General features: G+C 37.6%; 2 protein-coding genes and 1 long non-coding RNA gene across 3 annotated transcripts; all 3 read left to right on the top strand.

The window, feature by feature from the left end:
• The first annotated feature begins 5,250 nt into the window (after positions 1 to 5,250).
• Positions 5,251 to 7,683, top strand: LOC130463423 (uncharacterized). Its single transcript, XM_056832553.1, has one exon. It carries the CDS (start codon positions 5,251 to 5,253, stop codon positions 7,681 to 7,683), a length of 2,433 nt encoding a protein of 810 aa, XP_056688531.1.
• A 1,414-nt stretch (positions 7,684 to 9,097) lies between these two features.
• On the top strand, positions 9,098 to 20,994 carry LOC110778560 (cytosolic enolase 3). The gene is made up of 13 exons (XM_021983109.2): positions 9,098 to 9,362; positions 9,448 to 9,602; positions 16,872 to 17,046; positions 17,222 to 17,293; positions 17,432 to 17,548; positions 17,642 to 17,722; positions 18,291 to 18,367; positions 18,569 to 18,672; positions 18,818 to 18,916; positions 19,013 to 19,098; positions 19,423 to 19,509; positions 20,090 to 20,287; positions 20,660 to 20,994. Exons 1-13 carry the CDS (start codon positions 9,258 to 9,260, stop codon positions 20,726 to 20,728), a joined length of 1,425 nt encoding a protein of 474 aa, XP_021838801.2. The 5' UTR covers positions 9,098 to 9,257; the 3' UTR covers positions 20,729 to 20,994.
• On the top strand, positions 9,628 to 16,362 carry LOC110776938 (uncharacterized). The gene is made up of 2 exons (XR_002530286.2): positions 9,628 to 15,460; positions 16,019 to 16,362. It is a non-coding gene; the product is annotated as an uncharacterized lncRNA (long non-coding RNA).
• Positions 20,995 to 21,779: the final 785 nt, after the last annotated feature.

Below are 21,779 nucleotides of genomic sequence, written 5' to 3'. Positions count from 1 at the left end.
GTAGATCAAGAAGATCTTTCTTTAGCCACAACATCCTTCAACAATGGCAGATTTGTTGAGACTCTAGTCTTCAACTTTAGACCAAAGCCACTACTCAAAGATTGCAATTGAACCAGATTTTGCAATGAAAACTTCGGCTTTGAAGAAGAATATGAAGAAGAGTATTGAAGGAGGCCATGACATGGGAGGATTGATGAAATTGTTGCCTTTTTCTGGGTTTCTTTTGTTTTTGTCGTTGATTGTTTAATGCTTATGCTAATTAAAAACTTTCCAAAGAACATATTTGATTTAATTTGAAGGAGATTGATTGTCCATATATTGAAGAATTTGGCACTAACACAAATTTTGAATGGAGTTTTGGAGGGGTTTTGCTCTTATTTTTGTGTTTTTTCCTTTATCCATATGTCACCGGATGCAAATCGACACAAATTAATTAGATGAACGGGAAAAAAATGAGAGGAATATTCAACATATCTTATGCGAATTGATACAAATTGCAATGGGTAACAAAAAATTAAATTGTTGAAGGTTGTTTCTATGGCAGCCATTGAAGGTTTGGGGAAGAACAAAGAACTCTGGTTGAGAGAGAGAGAGGAGGGTTTTTTTTGGGTTAATAATAGGGGGTTCATAATTGGAGGGGAAATGAGGAAAAAAATTTAAAATAATTTTTTTTTGTTTTTTAGGTCACGTGTCGGTCACGTGATGGAGTCAACGTCGGAAAAATGTGGTCAATGCTCATTTTCCGACCAAAGGTCTCAGTCAACAACAAAAAAGTTCATTAAGGTCCCAATTTTCCACTTTGCTTATAAAAGGTATTTTCTCACAAAATCGGCCTTATAAAAGGTCCTTTCTAACAAATTTTCCTAATTGATTTGTTTAAAGTTTTTTCCCGACACTAATCGTATGACATCAACCGCCCCCCAAAGGTAAAATCATGGCTCTGCCATTGGGCAAGAGCACGCTTTGGCATATATTTGTACATGGTTATGCATGGTGAATGAAGTTCTCATGCATTGTTATGTTCTACTTCGCTTTTGGAGCCAACAAGGAATACTGGAAGATTTGGTTTCCCTTGCATCCCTTAACAAAATATTGAAACTCTAATAGCAGTTGTTGAAACATAGACCAAACTCATGCATTCCTTAATCTATGGCATGCTGGAAATCCTTCAAAATAGTTGAATGCCTCCACATTAAGTTCACTTATTGTCTATATGTAAGTTTTGCAATGATACTAAGGCCTTGTTCGGCAAAAGTAGCGGTAGCGGGTAGCGGTTAGCGGTTGAGTAGCGGGTAGCGGTTGGAGTAGCGAGGTAGCGGTGAATAGTAGCAGGTAACAGTTATCTGTCAAAGTAGCGGGTAACGAATATGAGTGTTCGGTAAAAGTAGCGGACTAGCGCTTGATATTATGAGATAAAATAAAAGCTGAAATATTATTTATAACTTTAATATAAATTTGTCAAACGTTGTCATCTACCTTAAATGCTATTAATTTTAACATTTGATAAAAGCTACTCAACCGCTACCTCTACCGTTAACCGCTACCTAAACCGCTACCTCGCCAAGCACTTACAAATTTTACAAGTTGACTCGTTCAAAACGCTACCCTACCTCAAACGCTACCGCCGAACATGCCATACCTAGCACGATAAACTGAATTTTTCTTCACAATAAAAGGTTAATCATAAAAGTTGTTTTTCGCAAAGATTTTTATTTAAAGGTCTGAAATTGCCAAAAACAATTACAAAATGTTGTTTTTCATAAATCCAATCACACAAGAGGTCCTTTTTGGCAAATTTTGTATGAATGAAAGACGCACGTGATTAGCACGCCACAATCAACGTTAGAAAAGGCCCGATCAACGCCTGAAAATGGACTAAGGTTGTTTCTCAAAATTTTATTTTCTTTAAGGTCTTGTTTTGCTAGAAATTTTATATAAGGTTGTTTCCCGCAGAAATTGACATATAAAAAGTTTATTTTGACAAATTTGCCTTATCATATCCACCACGAAATCTATTCGACCGAGCAAATGCAGATTTCATAACCACCACCAAACACCGACGGCGAATAGGGTGGCTACGGTATCTGCTCCGGAAAGAGAAGGGGGTAATGCGAGAAGGTGGAGGGTTGTTGAGTATAACGAGAAAGTTCCACGTAGGATTTTACGTGTTGGCCCAGGAAATTCTTTTAAGAGGAGAGGGAGCCGAAAAAAGGGAAAATTTAATCTTCCCTCTCTCATCGGACACGTGGAAGGGTCACAAGTGGCTGCCAAGAAGTCCTCACGCTCTCCGAGTAAGTTTCATAATGCTGGTTCAGCTTCCATTCAGCCTATTGGGCCAAGTATTAAAAGGCCAGTTTTTCATTTTCCACCCATACCTTCTCAAGAGATTTCCAATTCATCTTCTTCAAACCCACGCTTAAATATCCAGTCCCCACAACACACTTCACCAAGCAGCTTAAAAAAACCATCTTCGTCTTCTAGTACCCCGCATTCTGGAATGGGGGACTTTTTCCCTAGATATTGGACTGGCGATTTGGACCAGCCCATCTCTCCTGGTGCGGCCCATGATGATACGGTGTTGAATGAGCCCAATGATAACAACCCCAGTTGGGCTTCTCCAATTCAAGTGCCATTTGAAAGTTCGGGTCACTCAGGTAATGGCCCTATTGAGGGTATGGATCATGATGGTCAACGATCAGAGTCTCTTGCTCCAGTTCCAGAAAACCCGAATGATCAAGCCCACTCAGATGGAGAATTTGGTTACTATGGATATATATCTGAAGACACTTTTCTAGAGACACATTCTGGTTCTTGGACACAACTATGGCGAGATTTGGATAACATCGACTCTCCAAATTCTCCTTTAGGTTATCCAGGCTCTCATGAATCTCTTCAATCTGGATCGTCGAGCTCCTATCACTCGCAGTGTAGGGATATTCCCAGAGAAGAATTCCAAGCAATCATGGAAGATCAGATTCAAGCAATAGAGGAAGCTAATTGCAAATCAATTGTCAACGGGTTGGACGTGATCACAACTCAGAAAGAGGGACAAAGGGGAGATGAGAAGACTATCAGCACAAAGGTGGATTCAAGCAGCCCTATGCGACGAAAAAAGAACAGGGGAAATGGAACGCCAAGGCCAAACAGGAGAGCAAATCTATATTTCCCTGGTGGAGTGGTGAACCCTGCTGATTGGAGGGCAAAAGATACAGAGAAGAAGAAGCAACCAGTGTCTGAACCGTACAATATTCGTATGAGGATGGGACGCCCGCCAACAAAGAGAAGAAGAGAGGAGCTCCCCTGTCAACCTATGGAGCCATGTACGGCGAGAAAGAAGTGTAAAATTCATGATTCAGCAATTGTTCCGATCCCGAAGTTTAATACATAATAAATGACTACTACAAAGCATGCTTCAGTGGTAATTTTGTGATAATAAGAGATGATGAAGACGGAAACAGACGTATCTCCAACAACGAGCAAGGAAGATCAGTAGCTTCTGAAGATGGGAGAGATGAATTAGCAGCTTCTACGTCACTCAATGGCTTGGAGGTTGAGCCTGATCAACCTCAACGAGCACCATGAAGGTACTGGCTTGGAACTGTAGGGGTATTAATCAGTCGGATGGCCCTACAGTTCCATTTCTTAACTGGATCATCCGACAATTTTCACCTGACATAGTATTTTTAATGGAGACCAAGGCATGTAGTGCAGTAATTAGTACAGTAGCTCTTTCTATTAACTATCCTAAGTATGATTTTGTTGCATCAACCTCGAATGTTGGAGGACTTGCTGTTTTTTGGAAGCCAAATGTTAGGCTGATAGTCAAGGATAAATCTATGAATTTTATCTCGTGTAAAATATGTGATGTAGTGACTGGTGGAATGCATGAATGGGACTTAATTTTGGTGTATGGATCGCCGTATGTTGGAGAACGTTTTTCTGTTTGGAATGAACTAGGTGGTGTGTTAGCAAAAATCACAAATAAAGTATTATTGTTAGGAGATTTTAACCAGGTGGAGTTACTGAGCCAAAAGAAAGGGGGAAGTGCAACTGTCCCAGGTAGAGACTATTTCATGTTCTGGAGAAATTACTGGAACTTAATTGATTTGCCATTTTCGGGGGTGCCATTTACTTGGTGCAATAATCGGGAAGGTGATGATTGTGTGTATGAGAGACTGGATAGGGGATACGTCACAGCGGAATGGCTTCAATTGCATGCTGAAGCTCGTATTTTAAACCTACCAATTGTAGTGTCGGACCATTCCCCAATTTTGTTGGACACCTCCCCTAGGCATAGGATGCAAAAACGAACCAAGAAGATAGAAGAATGGTGTCTTGATTTTTCTAGACCGAGGGAGATCATAAAAGAAAAATGGGCATCCCAGCATGCGGGATCACCCATGTACTCTTGCTCAAGGAGATTAGATTTGATTAAGAGAGAGTTGTTTATTTGGTGTAAGGAATTCAAAATAGCAAACAATGTCATATGGGATGAAGTGGTCAAAAGGTGTTCGGAGAAGCAGAAGAAAATAGAAGAGGAGTATGATGGGAAAGAGTTGGGGTTTAGGAGAGAACAATTTGATCAAGCTTTAATCAAGCTGGCTTATTGGAAGCAACGAGCGAAGGGAAAATGGGCCAGATTGGGGGATTCAAACACATCTTTTTTCTACCGCTGTGCAAAAATGAGGAAAACAAGAAATGAAATCAAGCTGCTGCAAGATAATAGTGGGGAATGGACAGCTGATAGTGATACTATAAAAAGCCTCCTTCTTGGGTATTTCAAAGAGCTATTCAAAACGAATAATGATGAAACTGAGCACTTAGAGATTCCAGAAAATCTTAGTAATCTTCTTGTGAAGCTCAACCAACAACAGAAGGAGATATTGAGCAAGCAGTTCGATGATATTGATATTAAAAATGCAGTGTTCCAAATGGGTGGGCTGAAAGCGCCTGGTCCAGATGGTGTCCCTGCGGTTTTTTTTCCATAAGGCTTGGGAGATAGTGGGTAGTGATGTTGTGGAGGCGGTTCTGTATTTCTTTCGTTCGGGATATTTGTTACGGGAGTGGAATTATACTCTCATTGCTTTAATTCCGAAAGTGGAATGTCCGGATAAACCTTCTCAATTCAGGCCGATTAGTCTGTGTAATGTTATCTACAAAATTGTTTCTAAGTGCCTCACTAATCGCCTTAAGTTAATTCTTAATGATTTGGTTAGTCCATTTCAGAATGCCTTTGTGCCCACACGCCTAATGGGAGATAATTGTTTGCTTGCCCATGAAGTCCTCACTTATGTTAAACGAAGGAAAAAAGGCTTGCGAAGATTTGCGATATTGAAAATAGATATGAATAAAGCATATGATCGTGTGAATTGGCATTTTATTGGCTGGCTTCTAGATCATATGGAATTTCCTGCGGTTTGGAGACACTGGATCATGCAGTGTGTCTCAACGGTTTCGTATTCAATTCTTGTCAATGGTGAGCCAACAGAGGTGTTCAAGCCAAAGTGTGGACTACGACAGGGAGACCCTATATCTCCATACCTTTTCATTTTAGTCATGGAAGTCCTGTCACGGATGATTCTACAACTTGAAGAGCAGAAGAGAGTGCAGGGCATTAGAATCACTAAACATTCTCCCTCTATTTCTCATTTATTTTTTGCTGATGATTCCTTGTTTTGCTTTCAAGCTAACACTTCAGCATGCAGGAACATAAGAAACACAATTGATTTGTTTTGCAAAGTCTCAGGAGAAGCAATTAACTTTGACAAATCCAACGTGATTTTTAGTCCGAATACGCCAAGCAATATTAAAAACGAGTTAAAGCAGATTCTTGGAACTCCATGCACAGATTCACTAGGGAGATATTTAGGCTGCAATATTGAGGTGGATGGAAGATCATCCCACGCTTTTGATCCCTTGGTTGAGAAGGTCCAAAAAAAGATCTCTTCCTGGAAGCACCTATCCCTCTCTCCTGCAGGTAGACTCCTTCTAATAAATGGCATTTTAGCTTCTTTGTGCTCAAATGTTCTTGCAGTATTTCTGGTGCCAAAGTTAATCTCCAAAAAAATAAACTCCCTGTTAATGTGGTACTGGTGGAGGACAAGTTCGATGCACAGGGGTATTTGTTGGGTGAATCGAGCGAAATTGGAAGTGCCCAAGGGTATGGGGGGGATAGGGCTTCGTAATATTGTGATGTTTAATCAAGCCCTATTGGTGAAGCAGGCAATCCGTATTTATCAAAACCCAGACTCACTCATCGCAAAAGTCTATAGAAAGGCTTATGGTATGTCACCATTGGAAGCTGGCTTAACAGGGAAATCTAGTGCCAAAGCCACTTGGGCTTATAAGGGTATGAGCAGATGTGTCTCTGCGGCAAAGACAGGATTTAGTAAGATTATTTATAGTGGTGATACATTTATGGCGAAGGAAAGATGGCTAGCCTCAGGCACACCTCAACTGAGACAAGGCATACCGTATGACAGACTCAATACCACTGTGAACAGTCTGTTTAAACAAGGAACTAGAGAGTGGGATGCTGCAAGGATTTGGAGCACATTTAAAAAAGAAACGGCCCATGAGATTCTAAGTATCCATATCCCAAATGAAGAAAAACAAGATCAGTTTCTCTGGGTTGGAAATGGCCATGATAAGATGTCTTCAAAAGCAATCTACGCAAGCCTGCTGAGGGAAAATAATGAAAATCATTGTGATTATTCCAGCTCCAAATTTTATAAGTTACTGTGGCATAGTTGTCTACTACCCAAATGGAAGATTTTTGTGTGGAAGTTGATTAACAAGGCTCTTCCTTTGCGCCCCAGAATGATTAGAAGAGGCATAATGGTGGATGATAGGTGCCTTTTTTGTTGTAAAGATGTAGAAACAGAAGACCATTTGTTTCGAGATTGTGAAATAGTACGAAGAGTTTGGTGCGCCAGCAGCTTGGGAATCAAGATAAATGGAGCTGCCAATATTAGGTGTGGGGATTGGGTGAAGAATTTCTTGGTATACTTGTGGAAAGGCAATAAGGATGGAAGGCATGGCGACATAGAGTTTGTGGCGGTCTTATGGGCAATTTGGGTGACCCGAAATAATTTAGTTTTTAGAGGTGGTGAAGTAGACCCAACAGGTGTTATGTGGATAATTGAAAACCAAAAAAGTATGGCATGGGCAGCCATAGACGGGATCAAGAAAGGCATGAGCAATGGAGGAGATGTTGCGCAGGAGAGCTCCAGTTTAAAGACTGATGGTGTTTTGCTTAAAGGGAGCATCAACGATTGCATTATTCATATGCAAGTGGATGGAGCATGGAAAAAGGTGCGTAAAAAATTCGACCCTGAGGCAGCTATTGGTTGGGTTATAGAACGAGATGGGTCTGTTTTAGCAGAAGACGCTTCCCCTGTTAGATGTAATAGTGCTCTGAAGGCGGAAGCTCTTGCTTTGCTTGGTGGGATTCAGCACGCTAACAACCGAGGATGGTGGGATCTGAATATTATGACAGAGAGTGCAATTCTGGTAGCGGCTTTACGTAACTTTCCAAACAGTCCTTTTGAAGTTGCGGCTGAATGTGCTGATATTATTAGAATTGCTCTAGGAATGAGGAATGTCTATATTAAGAAGTGTAGTAGGAATAGGGTTAGCAGGGCTCATTATCTTGCTACTATGGCAAGGAAAAATGGGTCTTAGGATTTTCCTGTTTTTCTCAGCGTTTTTCTGTTTGTTTCTACTGCCAAAAAAAAAAAAAAAAAAAAAAAAAAAAAAAAAGACAAATTTGCCTTAACAAAAATAAAAGAAAAATTACTACATAACTTGTTAAAAGTTTTGCAATGATACTAAGGCCTTTAGTAACTTTGCAAATTACTACATAACTTGTTAAAAGTTGTCAATTACTACTAGATGTTTATTTATTGTTGTCAATTACTACTTTAGCCCATATTCCGACCAATTAGTCACTGATCATATCATAATCAACTGTTAATCATATTCTGATTATCAAATATTAATGAAACTTAAAAAAAAAAAATTAATTGATGAAATTAATAAAATATTTTTTTATTTTTTATTAATTAATTTAAATAATTAAAGTATGATTAATTGTTAATTATTAATTATGATATAATAAGTGACTTAATGGCTGAAATATGAGTTAAGTTAGTAATTGACAACCACAACTAAACACGTAAGTAGTAATTAGACTCGTCAAAAACCGACCCGAACCCGACCCGAAAATAATGGGTCTTGAACAAGACTTTGTGACCCGTAACCCGATCTTATCCGAACCCGAGCAACCCGAAAAGTAATGGGTCAAAACCCGAATGAACCCGTTTAGGACCCGACCGATTGAAAATCATTATATTTATAGTAATAAATGAGATTATGAGAAAATTTAAGCATAATAAACACGTTGTTTTTACTATTGTTGTGTGTAATATGATTTTAATTTGAATTATACGCAATTTTATGGTTGAATTTTACTAAATATACACTTGTGTAGGAAAATTTGCTAATTTATGCCCATATTTTGTATATTTATCACCTAAATTAATGAAAATATAATGCGCGTTTTAAAATCTCTCAACCCGTTGGGTCGACCCGAACCCAAAAGTTCTGGGTCTTGAATAAGCATTTGTAAACCCGAACCCGAAAGTGAACGACCCGATTCAACCCGAACCCGAAAATAATTTTTTACGACCCGACCCAACCAATCCGTTTGACAGGTACTAGTAACACAAATTCTTATTTACAATGGGTGTACAATAAATATTGTACACCGGAGTAAAAGTTAACTCAAAATGCTTAAAAGTTAAGCATATATATGTAAAAGTTATCTATTTTTAAGTGATAAATTTTTTCATTTTAGTAAAACTTATTTCTTCCAAATCACTAATAATGTATAAAATTAATAATTTAACCCTTTAAAATATTTATCTATCAATTTTTTTTACTAATATAAAAGTTAATCAAAACTAAGTTAAAGTTACAAAAAAAATAGTTAAAGTTATTTTGGTGTACAATAAATTTATTGTGCACCTTGTGCGCGCAAGACCTTTTGTACTAGTAATTGATACGGAGTAATTTCTAACCAGATGTGTAGTAATTTGCAAAAGTCAAGTGGTAATATTCCAAAATAAAATAAAGTCTCACTTCATTTCCATTTTCCAGAATTTCAAAGACTCGCGATTGTTCCGCCTACCCTCTTCTTGAAGGTCATTCCTCTCAAATTCGCAGTAGCAGACTAGCAGCAGAAAAGATAGAGAAAAATGTCAGTGCAAGAGTATTTGGACAAGCATATGCTTTCTCGGAAGATCGAGGACGCCGTCAATGCCGCTGTTAGGGCCAAAACCAACGATCCCGTCCTCTTCATCGTTAGTTCTTCATTTTCCAGCTGATTGTTTGATTTCGTAAATTTCGACTTTTTAATTTTTGATTTTTTTTTGAAAAATAAATTAGGCGAATCATATGTTGAAATCGGTGCAATCAGTGATAACGAAGGTGAAGGCGAGGCAGATCCTTGATAGCAGAGGAATTCCTACAGTTGAAGTTGAATTATCTACTAATAAAGGCGTTTTTCGTGCTTCCTCTCCTAGCGGTCCTTCTTCTGGAATGTACGTCTTTTTCTCTCTCCTTTTGTTTAGTATTTTCTTGATAATTTGAAACTGTTTTAGGTATTTTTTTGAGAAATCAGCTATGCTAAATTGCAATTTTGATTCTTAGTTGAGCTGGTAATTTTATTTTTGTATCTTTTTTAGCTTAATGAATACAATGTCAATGCAGACGACTGTGGGACGTTCCCCGATTGTGTGTTTTATGAATGCAATGTTATTGCAAAGGACCATTTGTGAGGTTCCTTCTTTCGATCTTAACTGGTAATTGTTAGGGTATTATGTTTGCGTTAGGAGCAAGCAGATGGACAGTTAGATATAGGTATAACTCGAAGCATATGATATGACGGCTATAGCTATTCAGAGAGCTAGTTGGAATACGCTGTGATTGCAAAAGACTGTAGGAAGTTCCGTCTTTCTCTCTTATCCGATTTTTGTAGGTTATTATGATTTGCATTTGATATTGCCATATAGGACGCATGAGATGCTGGCTATAGTTATTCGAAGCAGAAGGTGTGTATTGAGGATTGGCTCTATGTTGATTGCTACCTTGATTTTTGAGTGGATAAAGGAGTAATTTGTACTCCATTGTCCATGAGGAATAGTCAAGAAGGCCATACCCTAAAATGATTTCACCCCCTTACTCCAGGCAGAATTTGCATATCAGGTTCCAAACCAGCACATTAGAATCTTATTTCTGTAACAATTTACTGCCCCGAATTCCAAATGAAAGAAGCAAACTCTTGGTGCATAATTGGATAATCCCGTGTCTCACACCACTCTTCAAGAATAAATATATGCATTAGGAGATTACCTCTATTTTGTTGCCACTTATGCAAATTATCATTAATGCAATGCTAAGATATTCAAACAAATGTCCATGTAATAGTCTTAATCTTCTTCAAGACCTTACATTTATTGATAAAATTGGAAAGAGGGAAAGATGATGGATGTGGAAACCTTTATTTTTCTTGAAAGAAAAAAGAAAGGACTACAAGAGTAGATAAGTTCTCAAGTAGAAATCATGTAAAAGGATATGACCCCCCTCCCCCCCTCTCAGCATACTTTATTGTGGATCATCAAAGCAAAAAGAATGAGGAAAAGAAGTTGATGAAGAGAATTTTCTTATTTTGTTTGTCGAAGAGCTCTCCTCAAAAAAGGATCTTAATCCTCTACTTCACATTAATCTTGTGGAAGATGTATATTACTCTAGTGGCAAATGTAGGATGCCAGTACGTCCGAAAATTTTCTTTGAAGTCCGTACATGCTTTTGATCACTTGGTGCTATTAGTAATAGGTTCAAGAAGGTATCTCCATAACCACTTCTTCAATAAATGGATGTTATTTGGGACCATAACCAAATAAATGGTTGTTAGTTGGCGGTTACTCCTCTCTTCCAACTCCTCTTACACTTGACTAACAAATGATGTAGAAACATCACTAAAACTTTTGCAAACCCCTGACTGTTTTAAGTACAAGAAAGGTAGAGAGGGATGTTAGAAATAAAAAGGCTAAGAAACAATATTGAGAATTACTTAGAGATGTTACAAAAACTATTGGGATTTAATGCTAATCTAATTAACAAAGCGGAAAACAATCTCAGATCCAGAATCTCATGCAAAAATATTGAATAAACGAATACATACATTTAACGCGTGTTCTCCCACTTGCCTCAGAAACACAAACAAGAACCCCACTCGTAGTTCCTCTACAATCGTCCACCGACACGTTCAGATCCGCCTTGGTTCCGTTAGCTTAGAACTTCCACGAGTTATTTGGTTTTGGGAATTATCAATCTTGGAGGCACACGGAGAATTAGGGTTCTTGTGTTTCTAGGGTTAGATTGATATGTGTAGTGTGGAAAACGGAATGCATAGGTTATTAGAATAACCCTAGGGGTTATAACACCAACCGGCCAAGGCACAATGCCAAGACCGCCCAGCAAGTCCATCCGAGCAAGTGAGGAAGCGCACAACGGTTGGGTTGTGCCCAGGCCAGCGCGCTGCTGTCGCTGCACAGCCCGCGCACACACATCATCATGGCCATGGGCCTGCGCGCTGTTGTGTTGTCGCTACTATGTTGTTGCGCCCATGGGCGTAGCGCTTGGGCTCGTGGGCTAACAACTTGCTCGTTTCCTTTTCGTATTTCGTCGTCCATCTAATGTCTTACTACTATTATTATCGTATAATACTTGACGACGGCCTACGAATATACACAATACGATATACGATTACGATTACGATCCGACGTCTTATCGTATATTTACGTTTTCCGACCTAAATTCCTGAATAGCCATTAAATGAATCTCCGATTCGTTTAATCTGGCGATTTGTTTTATGTCATTAGTGTGACCTTGTAGGTTCAGTCAAGAGTAAGTTGTGAGCCTAATAAGGATTAGAACTCACTGATCGGATACATTGCTCCAGCTAGCTGTTCCAGTCACTTGATCTTACTGAATTAATTATTCCTAATTAATCTGAACCTTGGTATTAGATTAATGCACCTTGGGTGAAAGACACATTTCCTTCAGTCTCCCACTTATCCTTTAGACAAGTGTGCATTCATATTCCTTTGTCTTTTAGTGTTACTTCCTGAACATAAGGTAAGCCTGAACACTGCTTTTTTAGTCTCCTTCAACGGTGCGACGTTTAGCGAGCATCAAAGCTAACTAATCATCAAACGAGTAATCATAATTACTCGTGTTTTGAGGACGGGTTCTAATCACCATTAATGAGAACGACTTATGACACGACTTTAATCTCTTAAAGTGTTCTCATGGTCAGGGTCACATAATACGGTTGATACCCCTTCGTACTCCGATTTAATACGATTCGTACTAATTCGAGTACGAATTCGATCTAATTCGACCCAATAACCGATCTGATCGATTTCTAAACTTTTTCGCCATTGCTGATTTTGAAGCTTTGTCTTCTGCTTGAGAACGGGGATGGAGAAAGAAAGAGGAAGGTGAAGAGAATGAGGAGGCGAGGAGCATAAATTAATTAACCGTTCTGTCTTTATTTTTATTTTTTTTGAAATAACCCTTTTGTCTTTATCTTTATTACTAGAAGACAGCTGGCATCTTATTCTTTTCCTTTTTTTTCTAAAATTTGACAGATTGACAGCTGGTCTTATAAGGGAAATAAGACAGTTGTTATCTAAAGGCTGGTTATATTTTACTTTCTTGAAATAAGACAGCTGGTATCTAAAGGCTAGTTATTTTTTAACATTATTTTTTCTTAAAATTGAATTGTATCGTATTATATTATAAAAAATCGTATTTAAAATTCCTCAAAACGTATTTGTAATACGACCACCTCTCGTATTCCGTATTCGTATTGCGTTTTCGTACTAAATCGTACTACGTATTAGGTGACCCTGCTCATGGTTAATCCGATACGAATTCCAATAAGTATCTATGCAAAATATGTTTGACATCCAAGTTCCATTAGTTCAAGAAACTGAACTATAAATCTACTTGCAATCTAATCTTCATTAGTCATTGGTCGTCCAATAATTCAATGACCTGGATTAGGGATCCTTTGTGACTTCAATATTCAAGTTCACTTATGGGTGTTTCTTTATCAAAGAATCCAATCTTGATATCCCATTTGAATGTTTTGAATCACTTGGATTTTATCATTTAATATTAAACCAAAATTAAATGAATATGAAAATATAATTTCATGAATATGAAATGGTTAACCAATTGTTTAAAACATAAATCCAACAAATGTTCTAAAACAAAACTAAGAAAATAAAAGCCATTCTCCAATATGCTTGATTCCCATGGTTGCTACATGTGTGTTGTGTTTCACTTGTGGCAACGGTTTAGTTAATGGATCCGCGATGTTGTCGTCCGTTCCAACCTTGCAAATCTCGATTTATTTCCGTACAAAGATTTTTCTAAGTATGTGAAATAGACGCAGTACGTGTTTGACTTTCTGATGGATCTTAGGCTTCTTTGCCTAGCAATGGCTCCACTATTATTGCAATATAAAGCCACTTGTCCCTTTATGGATGGGATAACCTCAAGTTCTTCTATGAACTTCTGAATCCAAACAGCTTCCTTTGCTGCTTCAGAGGCAGCAATGTACTCGGGTTCAGTTGTAGAATCCACAATAGTGCTTCGCTTAGCACTTTTTCAGCTTACTGCTCCGCCATTAAGGCAGAACAGAACACAAAACCAGACTTTGATCTGAAATCATCTATGTCGGTTTGAAAGCTTGCGTCCGTATAGCCCTTAACAATCAACTCATCAGTTCCACCATAGAGATCAAGAATTTATCCTTTGTCCTTTTCAGGTACTTTAGGATATTCTTGGCAGCAGTCCAATGCGCCTCTCCTGGGTTTGACTTTTGACTCGTACCTGCTCGTTGCACTGAGTGCGAACGAAACATAAGGCCTTGTATAAATCATGGCATACATGATATATCCAATAGCCGAAGAATATAGAATCTTTCTCATCTTTCAACGCTCATCAGATGTCTTAGGACACTGAGTCTTGCTTAGATATATACCATGTGTCTTGGGTAGATGACCTCTCTTGGCTTCCATCATATTGAACCGAGCTAGCACCTATCAATATAAGTACTTTGGCTTAGTCCAATCATCCTCTTAGATCTTTCCTATAAATCTTGATGTCCAAAATGTACTGTGACTCTTCTAAGTCCATCAGTGAGAAACACTTTCCAAGCCAAACCTTTACAGACTACAGTATAGGCATGTCATTTTCAATTAAGCAATATGTCATCAACATATAAGACTGCAATCTTACTCCAACTGACTTTCTTGTATACACAAGACTCGTCATGATTCTTGATGAAGCCGAATGCAAATCGTTTGTTCCAACCTCCTGGATGCTTGCTTCAATCCATAAATGGATTTCTTGCCTTTTTTTCACCCTCCCTTGCCCTAATCAGTCCAATAGCGGCTCATTAAAGGAGGTCAGTCCCTTTCTTGGGCTTACTAATATAAGGCCCATTTCAGTTTCCCATGTTGTAATACCCAACTTCTATACCCCACTGTTCACTTTAGAACCCAACACCTCTTTAAATAACCCAAACCCACCTTTGAAACCCACCATTTCTATTTACTACAACCCTCAGTTCATGACCCAACCAACTCACCCAACTTGTCCAGACCCGAATTCTCCACCACACAACTCAACCATCCACATAGCCCAACTCTTAACAAAACCACCCCGCCTTTTGTTTTTAAACCAAATTTCTTTTCTGATTTCCCCAACCCAAAACCTGTCAATCACATGTTAGAACCATCTCACCGCATGGCCACTCTCACCTTAGTTTCACCACACGAAAGTCTTCTACTCTTCTGTGTGCCTGCAACATCCAACAAATAGGAGCTTGAACATCCATGGCAGCAGTGTTCTGCAGACAACATTGACCCAAGTTGCCGAGCAGTGGCGGATTTACAGTGTAGGAAGTGGGGTCATGTGAACCCACTTGGTAAAAAAAATTGCTGTGGAGAAATAAAATTTTACCGTATAAAAACTGACATATTCCAAGAAAACAGAAAAAATGACCCCACTTAATATTTTAAAGTGAACCCACTATCCCACTTGATTACAATTTTTCAGAATTCAACAGAAAAAATATCACCCATGAGCCACGCAATCCTTTCCATATTTCCTAATCTATTGAGTATTGAATGACAACACCAAACAGTCAAAATAACTTTTCTTCTTCCTCTTTCCCCATTTGATATCTTTCTCTCTCCTCCTTAAACCTTATGATAAACTTCCATAACACAATTACAAAGTAAAAAGACATAAACTTTTGCAATTTGCAGCCAAGAATACTTTAAGAACACAATTATAAAGGAAAAATTCGCAATTGATGGTAACTCTTCTCTCAATATCTTTATTTTTGTTGCAATTTGATTTTTTTTTAATCATTGTATTACAATTTGGAATTTCAGATCTTTAATTTAGAATAGTGATGAGATATTGAGTTTAATTGAGATACAATATTTTGGGAATTGGGAGTCGGAATTGCCGCATAAGTCATAACCCTTATAGTTATGGCCTTATACGAAACTTTTGTTTAATGAATTGATAAGAAATTAAGAATGATAACTTTGTTTGGTCAAAATTATTTGATAATTGATACAATTATGAATAAGATAAATTACATATTTTGTATTAGCTTTTGTATTTTATTTGTTTTGATAATTAGATGTAAGCAGCAAGTGGCAAGATTTGTTTTACGGTTTTACCAATTCATATTTTGTAATTAAAAAATTGCATCAAGTTGCGGCAAGTTCATTATTCATTAACTGCTACTTCGTACTAGACTACTAATTAGATGACAATGAGAAATTTGTGAATTGTGATATACTTTGCCATTGTATAATTGTATAGTACATATTGATAATAGTGTCTCATATGTTTTATCCAGTTCATAAAATATGGACAAATTTGTGATAAGGAAGAAGGCACGAGCTCAAGATAGCACTAATGGGAGTCTACATTGCGCAATAGAATGGGCGATCAATTATTAAATGATTGTTTGTTGACGTATATAGAAAGAGATGTATGTGAGACTATTACTAACGAGAGTACGAGACTATTATGTATCACTTTCAAAATATGAAACCACGTCGAGGTGTATTACCTTAGACGTTAGATTTATAATGTTTTTATTATGGGAATGTACTAAGTACTCGTGGAACTTTCATTCATTTTTAATAGTACTTCTTTTTTTATCATCTTTATACGGAGTAGTACTTAATTTTGATAAAATATTACCTTTTTATTATAATATTTAAATAGTGACCCCACTACTTATTATTTCTGGATCCGCCACTGTTGCCGAGGTTGAGAATCTCATGCCGACTACTATCCACCTTGAGGACAAGGTGGAAGTTTAGGGCACCGGTATTGTAATGAATTAAATAGTAGAAGGGCATAATAGGTAATGAGTGATATTAGGTAAAAGACAAATTAGGTAGGTGTAGTAGAATGGTTATAAATAAGGGCATATTAGGTTATGAGGGGTATGTTGAGAATCTGGTAAAACTTAGGCTTTGGAGAGTGGTGACCTCCAGTCACTAAACCTGGAGATTTGTGGCCTCAAATCACTACTTTTGTATCCCATTTCGTGTTCTTTCATCTATCAATCAGGTTATTACATATTCTTCCATTAATTTTCCGCACAAAATTATCGGTTCTTGACACATTTATAGCTGCATTGCTCGTCGTATAAAGCTACTACTGTGTTGTTAACAATATGTTGGTGTTGTATTTTGTAGGTTTGAAGCCAATGAAGTGCGTGATGGAGACAAAGGGATTTATCTGGGAAACGGTGTAACTAAAGCTGTGAAAAATATAAACGAGAAAATATCTGACGCATTGATTGGCATGGACCCTACTCTTCAGTCCCAAATTGACCAAGTCATGCTTGACTTAGATAAGACAGAGAAGAAGGTTAATATCACGTAATGTGAAAATGTATTGTATTAGGCTTGCTCCCACTCCTGCCGCTACGACGATGTATTTGAAACAGATTGTTGCTTGCTTGTGTGTGGAAGAAGCAGACTTTTAGTGCTCTAGCTTCTAAATGATCAGTGGTTCATATTCCTTAATTCATCTGATGTTGCAGGGAGAACTCGGTGCAAATGCGATATTAGCTGTCTCAATAGCTGCTTGCAAAGCTGGAGCTGCTGAAAAAGAGGCATGATTTGAATATATATTTTTTTAAGAAAAAGGGGTGCAACACGAGGATTTGTGATGAAATTTGAATATGATAGTATCCATGTACTTAAATATGTTTCCTTTTTGGCCATCTTTTGACTAAAGATATCTCCGCCAGGTTCCTCTCTACAAACATATTGCTGATATTTCTGGTGGGACCAATACATTGCTTCCAGTTCCTTCTTTCACAGTTCTCAGTGGTGGTAAACATGCTGGAAACAATTTGGCTATTCAGGTATTTTGATGATATTAATGCCACACCTTGCCATGAAATTGATATATTAAAAAAATTCATTCTGATCTTTACTGCTACTTATGAACATTTCAGGAAATTATGGTTTTGCCTGTTGGTGCCAAGTCATTTGAGGAGGCATTGCAGATGGGATCAGAAACTTATCATCACCTAAAGGTAATGTACGTTATCAAAGTAGTGATTATCAGGAAAATTTTACCTTTTATGTTGCACACCTTGTACTTCTGTTTTCATGAACTATTCCTCAATCAAATCTTTGTGCCTTAGAGAGAAACTATCTAAATGTGTTGTGTTACCCGGCACGGATATGATTCCAAGATTTCAAGTGTCATACACACCCATTTTATGAAAATTGTGCAGAATATGATTTTGGTCCAAAATGATTTAAGTATCATGTCCATGCGCCATGTCCGAGTGTCGGGTATCTAATACTGCCACACAGGTACTTGAGATAAAATAAATAGTCTGAGTAACATAGCTATTGTGAATTCTATTGTGTCATATCTGGCCTTCCTCCATCTCAAAATCTCAATTGTTAAAAAAATGTATAGGACTCTCCCACTTGTGTTTTTACATTACTTCGTTTGTGATATCATATTGTCCTACCAGACAATATTTCGGCCTCGGGAATCCTTCTGGCAGATAATTTTACCTCAAATATTCGTTGCTTTCAGTGTGCTTGCTTTCTATATATTGATTTGATTTTTGTTAACGGAAAGGGCAGGCTGTTATTACAGAAAAGTATGGCGTGAATGGATGCAATGTTGGGGAAGATGGTGGCTTAGCTCCAAATATTTCAAGGCAAGCAGATTTCTTTGTTGGGGGTGGGGGTGCACCCCATTTTGTTCTATAATCTTCTATTCACTTAGATAGATATCAATGAGTAAATAAATAAGTATAAAATTTAAAGGCCAGGAGTTAACATGTAACAGTGTTTAGCTTGTGCATATTGTTGTATGCAGCCCTGTTTTGATTTTCTGGTTTCTGATCTGTCTTATGCAGTGTGAAAGAAGCCCTGGAACTAGTCATGGAGGCTATTGGTAGAACTGGACATAATGAGAAACTAAAGATTGCAATTGATGTTGCTGCAACTGAGTTTTGCATAGGTAATGCTTCGACTGTAAGTACAAAATTTCTGCTTAAAAGTTGATCAGACTCTTAATAATCATTCATCTACGTGCAAGGTTGAGTTTAGGAGGTTTGATTCTTGCTTGAATCTAACCAAAGATTTCCTTTTCGCTTGATTTCTAGGAACAAAGTATGATTTAGACTTCAAGACCCCAAATAAGTCAGGGCAAAATTTCAAGTCTGGAGAGGATATGATTGAAATGTATAAACAACTTTGCGCTGGTATAGTTTTGTTTTGCTCCTCTCTTGTTTCTCTACCATTTGAAATTCCTTGTGGAGGTTGCCTTTTTAGTGTTATTCTTCTTTTGCATCTAGCAGATTACCCAATTGTCTCAATTGAGGATCCGTTTGACAAAGAAGATTGGGAGCTCACAAAGTACTTCTCCACTCTTCAGACTTGCCAGGTTCGTTTTGTATTTCCTTCTACAGTATGAATACTTTCACAAATATACATGATTGACAATTCAAATGTACATTAAGGTAGAGGAAATGAAACTTTATAGTCAGCAACTGAAATGTTTTTTCCTTATGGAAGACAATTGAAAGTGGTCATATTTCTTTTTTTCTGCAATGGATAGTGAATAAACAATGCTTGTAGCTAAGGGTCTGCTTTGAATTACATACTTTAGCTTATTTGTCCTAACAAACACTAGAAATGGTTTGATGTTTAGATGTTTTCTTGCTTTTCCAATCCTGTTCAAATGGATAATTGGATGTGATTTGTGCAGGTTGTCGGGGATGGTTTATTGATGTCAAATCTAAAACGTATTGAAAAGGCCATTCAGGAGTGCACTTGCAATGGTCTTCTTCTCAAGGTAAAAATGAAGTGATTCACAAATTTCCTCCTTTAGGCTCTAATGGGAGAACCTTTTCTCCCCTTTCGAATGGGCCTATTGTAATATCCATATTAGTTTTCTCTTTGCTTTTGTTTTTTTTTATATATCTAGAATCTTTTTCAAAATTGAAAGATTAGTTGCTCTTGACATTATCCCTTGGCATTTGGGATTGAAATTGCTCCCATGTTTTTAGTGGATTCTCAAAGCCTCTATGCGTAGGTTTTCTTTTGCTGCTGACTATAGCCAAAGGAGGCTGATTATATGAATTGGATTTACTAGAGTACTCTCCTTCTTAGAGTTCTTTCCTTTAGCCCTCCTTGAATTGAATGGCACCAAAATGACGTATGAAGCTGTGGCCTATGGATGATACATCATCCGGCTCAGCTAATTACTACAATACATATATTTTTTGTTTCAACAGTTTCAAAGCAGGAGAATCTTGTGACAACATGCTTTCATTGACAAGGAATGTTGCAGTCATGCGACCCTTTACAGTTAAATGCGATCTTGATTTATCTGGTAAATCATTAGAATGCTAAGCAGTGCGACTTGTTTTCAGATTAATCAGATTGGGACAGTCACGGAAGCTATTGAGGCTGTGAAGATGGCTAAAGATGCTCACTGGGGAGTTGTTGTGTCTCACAGGAGTGGTGAAACTGAGGATACTTTCATTGCCGATTTATCTGTTGGCCTTGCTACTGGTCAGATCAAAGCTGGGGCACCTTGCAGAGGGGAGCGCCTATGCAAGTATAATCAGGTTTGTTCTGCTTCTTGAACAGTAAATCTAAGACCTGTATTTAAGATGATATTGAACATGATCAGTCTCCCTTAAATCTGAGAAGGAAGCACAAGAAAGTAGAAAGGTCATAAAAGAGGGAGGGGGTGGAGTAAAAAAGAAGGAAGAAAATGAGGCATTGTAGGCTTTGTAGCTAGTATGTTATCCTATTAGAGTCTACTGTTATGTCTTTATCAGGAATTCAGGATGAAGCTGTTTGCATTGTGTGAACTCCTACCTACACACTTGTTCTTTTCCCGGATAATCTGGGCACGGATGATGGTTGCAGTTGTAGCACTGAAATGCCAGATTTATGAGTGTCATGTTGATCTAAATGTTTAAATTCTCTTGCAGTTGCTCCGGATTGAAGAACAACTTGGTGACCAAGCCAATTTTGCTGGTGAAGGATGGAGGGTTTCATGACCATCTTTAACTCATGCCTCATCAGTCATCATCTGATTGTTTTGTGTCTAAAATTTTGGTTTTGTAAGCATATACCCCATGGTAGTAGAGCCTTGTATTTTTCTGTTGGAGTTGTTATGCCTTTTCTTTCAGTCGCTCTCTTTACAGCCTTTTTTTTGTTTCTAGTGTCAAATGAAATGACCTTTAATCTAGATATGCATTTTTTCCGTCTTGTCATGCAACTTTTATAGCGTAACATTGTAAATTGAGTTTTACTTTGATTTTCACCATGTTGTTGTGAATCATTTGCTACCCTTAACTTCAGAAATTCAGTCATCAATTGTGGAGAGAGATTTTCTCCCATCACGACTTTTTCTCGCCGCCTATTTTTGGGTATAATTTACCCCTTAAGCAATGCGTAACTTGCATCACCAATACGTTGCCTATCATAAGATTATGATTAAAAAAAAAAAGTACAAAGGGTTTTAGAGTACTTCTTAAAGAAAGGCTTTTGAGCTCATAAGTAGTAACCACTTGCACTCTTGCAGTGTCTTTCAAACTAATACTTGTATAGGCTAATTAATAAATTCCGTATGGACCTTAAAAACATACTTGTAATATAAATGAGTAATTAATTACTCTTTTAACAAAACGTGATATGTTTATAACTTGCACCAACCCTTCTGAAATGCGATGTTACGTCTTTGATACTCAAACATGGATACATCTCGTATAATTGTTACTCAGACTCTTTATTTCATCTTAAATACTTACGTTGGATACTCGACACTTCAACATGGATTAAAGTCTTCATTTGGTGTTACAGTCACCTTATATGTGACTGCTTGATTGATCAGTTAACACTTAACACTGATCAAGCACTGAATGAGAAGAGTTCTAGAGAGAATTGGGAAGAAGAAGAAGAAGAAGACGAAGTAGAGAGAGAAAGAGTAGAATCAGAAGAGAGAAGTAGGATAGAATTTTGGGATTTTTATTTATGAATTTGAATGTCTGATTACAATCAGTAGCAAGGTATTTATACAACGAATTGTAAAAATCATATAATGCAATA

The sequence above is a fragment of the Spinacia oleracea genome, chromosome 6 (assembly GCF_020520425.1).
Source record: "Spinacia oleracea cultivar Varoflay chromosome 6, BTI_SOV_V1, whole genome shotgun sequence".
In the NCBI taxonomy this organism is placed as follows: Eukaryota; Viridiplantae; Streptophyta; class Magnoliopsida; order Caryophyllales; family Amaranthaceae; genus Spinacia; species Spinacia oleracea.
Note: the sequence above shows the minus strand (reverse complement) of the source record. Positions and strands in the feature narration are given on the sequence as shown.

Excerpts from the sequence above, each read along its gene's own strand:
- LOC130463423 (XM_056832553.1), top strand. The coding sequence starts at position 5,251 with ATGGGAGATAATTGTTTGCTTGCCCATGAAGTCCTCACTTATGTTAAA.
- LOC110778560 (XM_021983109.2), top strand. The coding sequence starts at position 9,258 with ATGTCAGTGCAAGAGTATTTGGACAAGCATATGCTTTCTCGGAAGATC. Across the intron at positions 17,549-17,641 it reads GAAACAATTTGGCTATTCAG|GAAATTATGGTTTTGCCTGT; the intron begins GTATTTTGATGA and ends TGAACATTTCAG. Across the intron at positions 19,510-20,089 it reads GCAATGGTCTTCTTCTCAAG|ATTAATCAGATTGGGACAGT; the intron begins GTAAAAATGAAG and ends ACTTGTTTTCAG.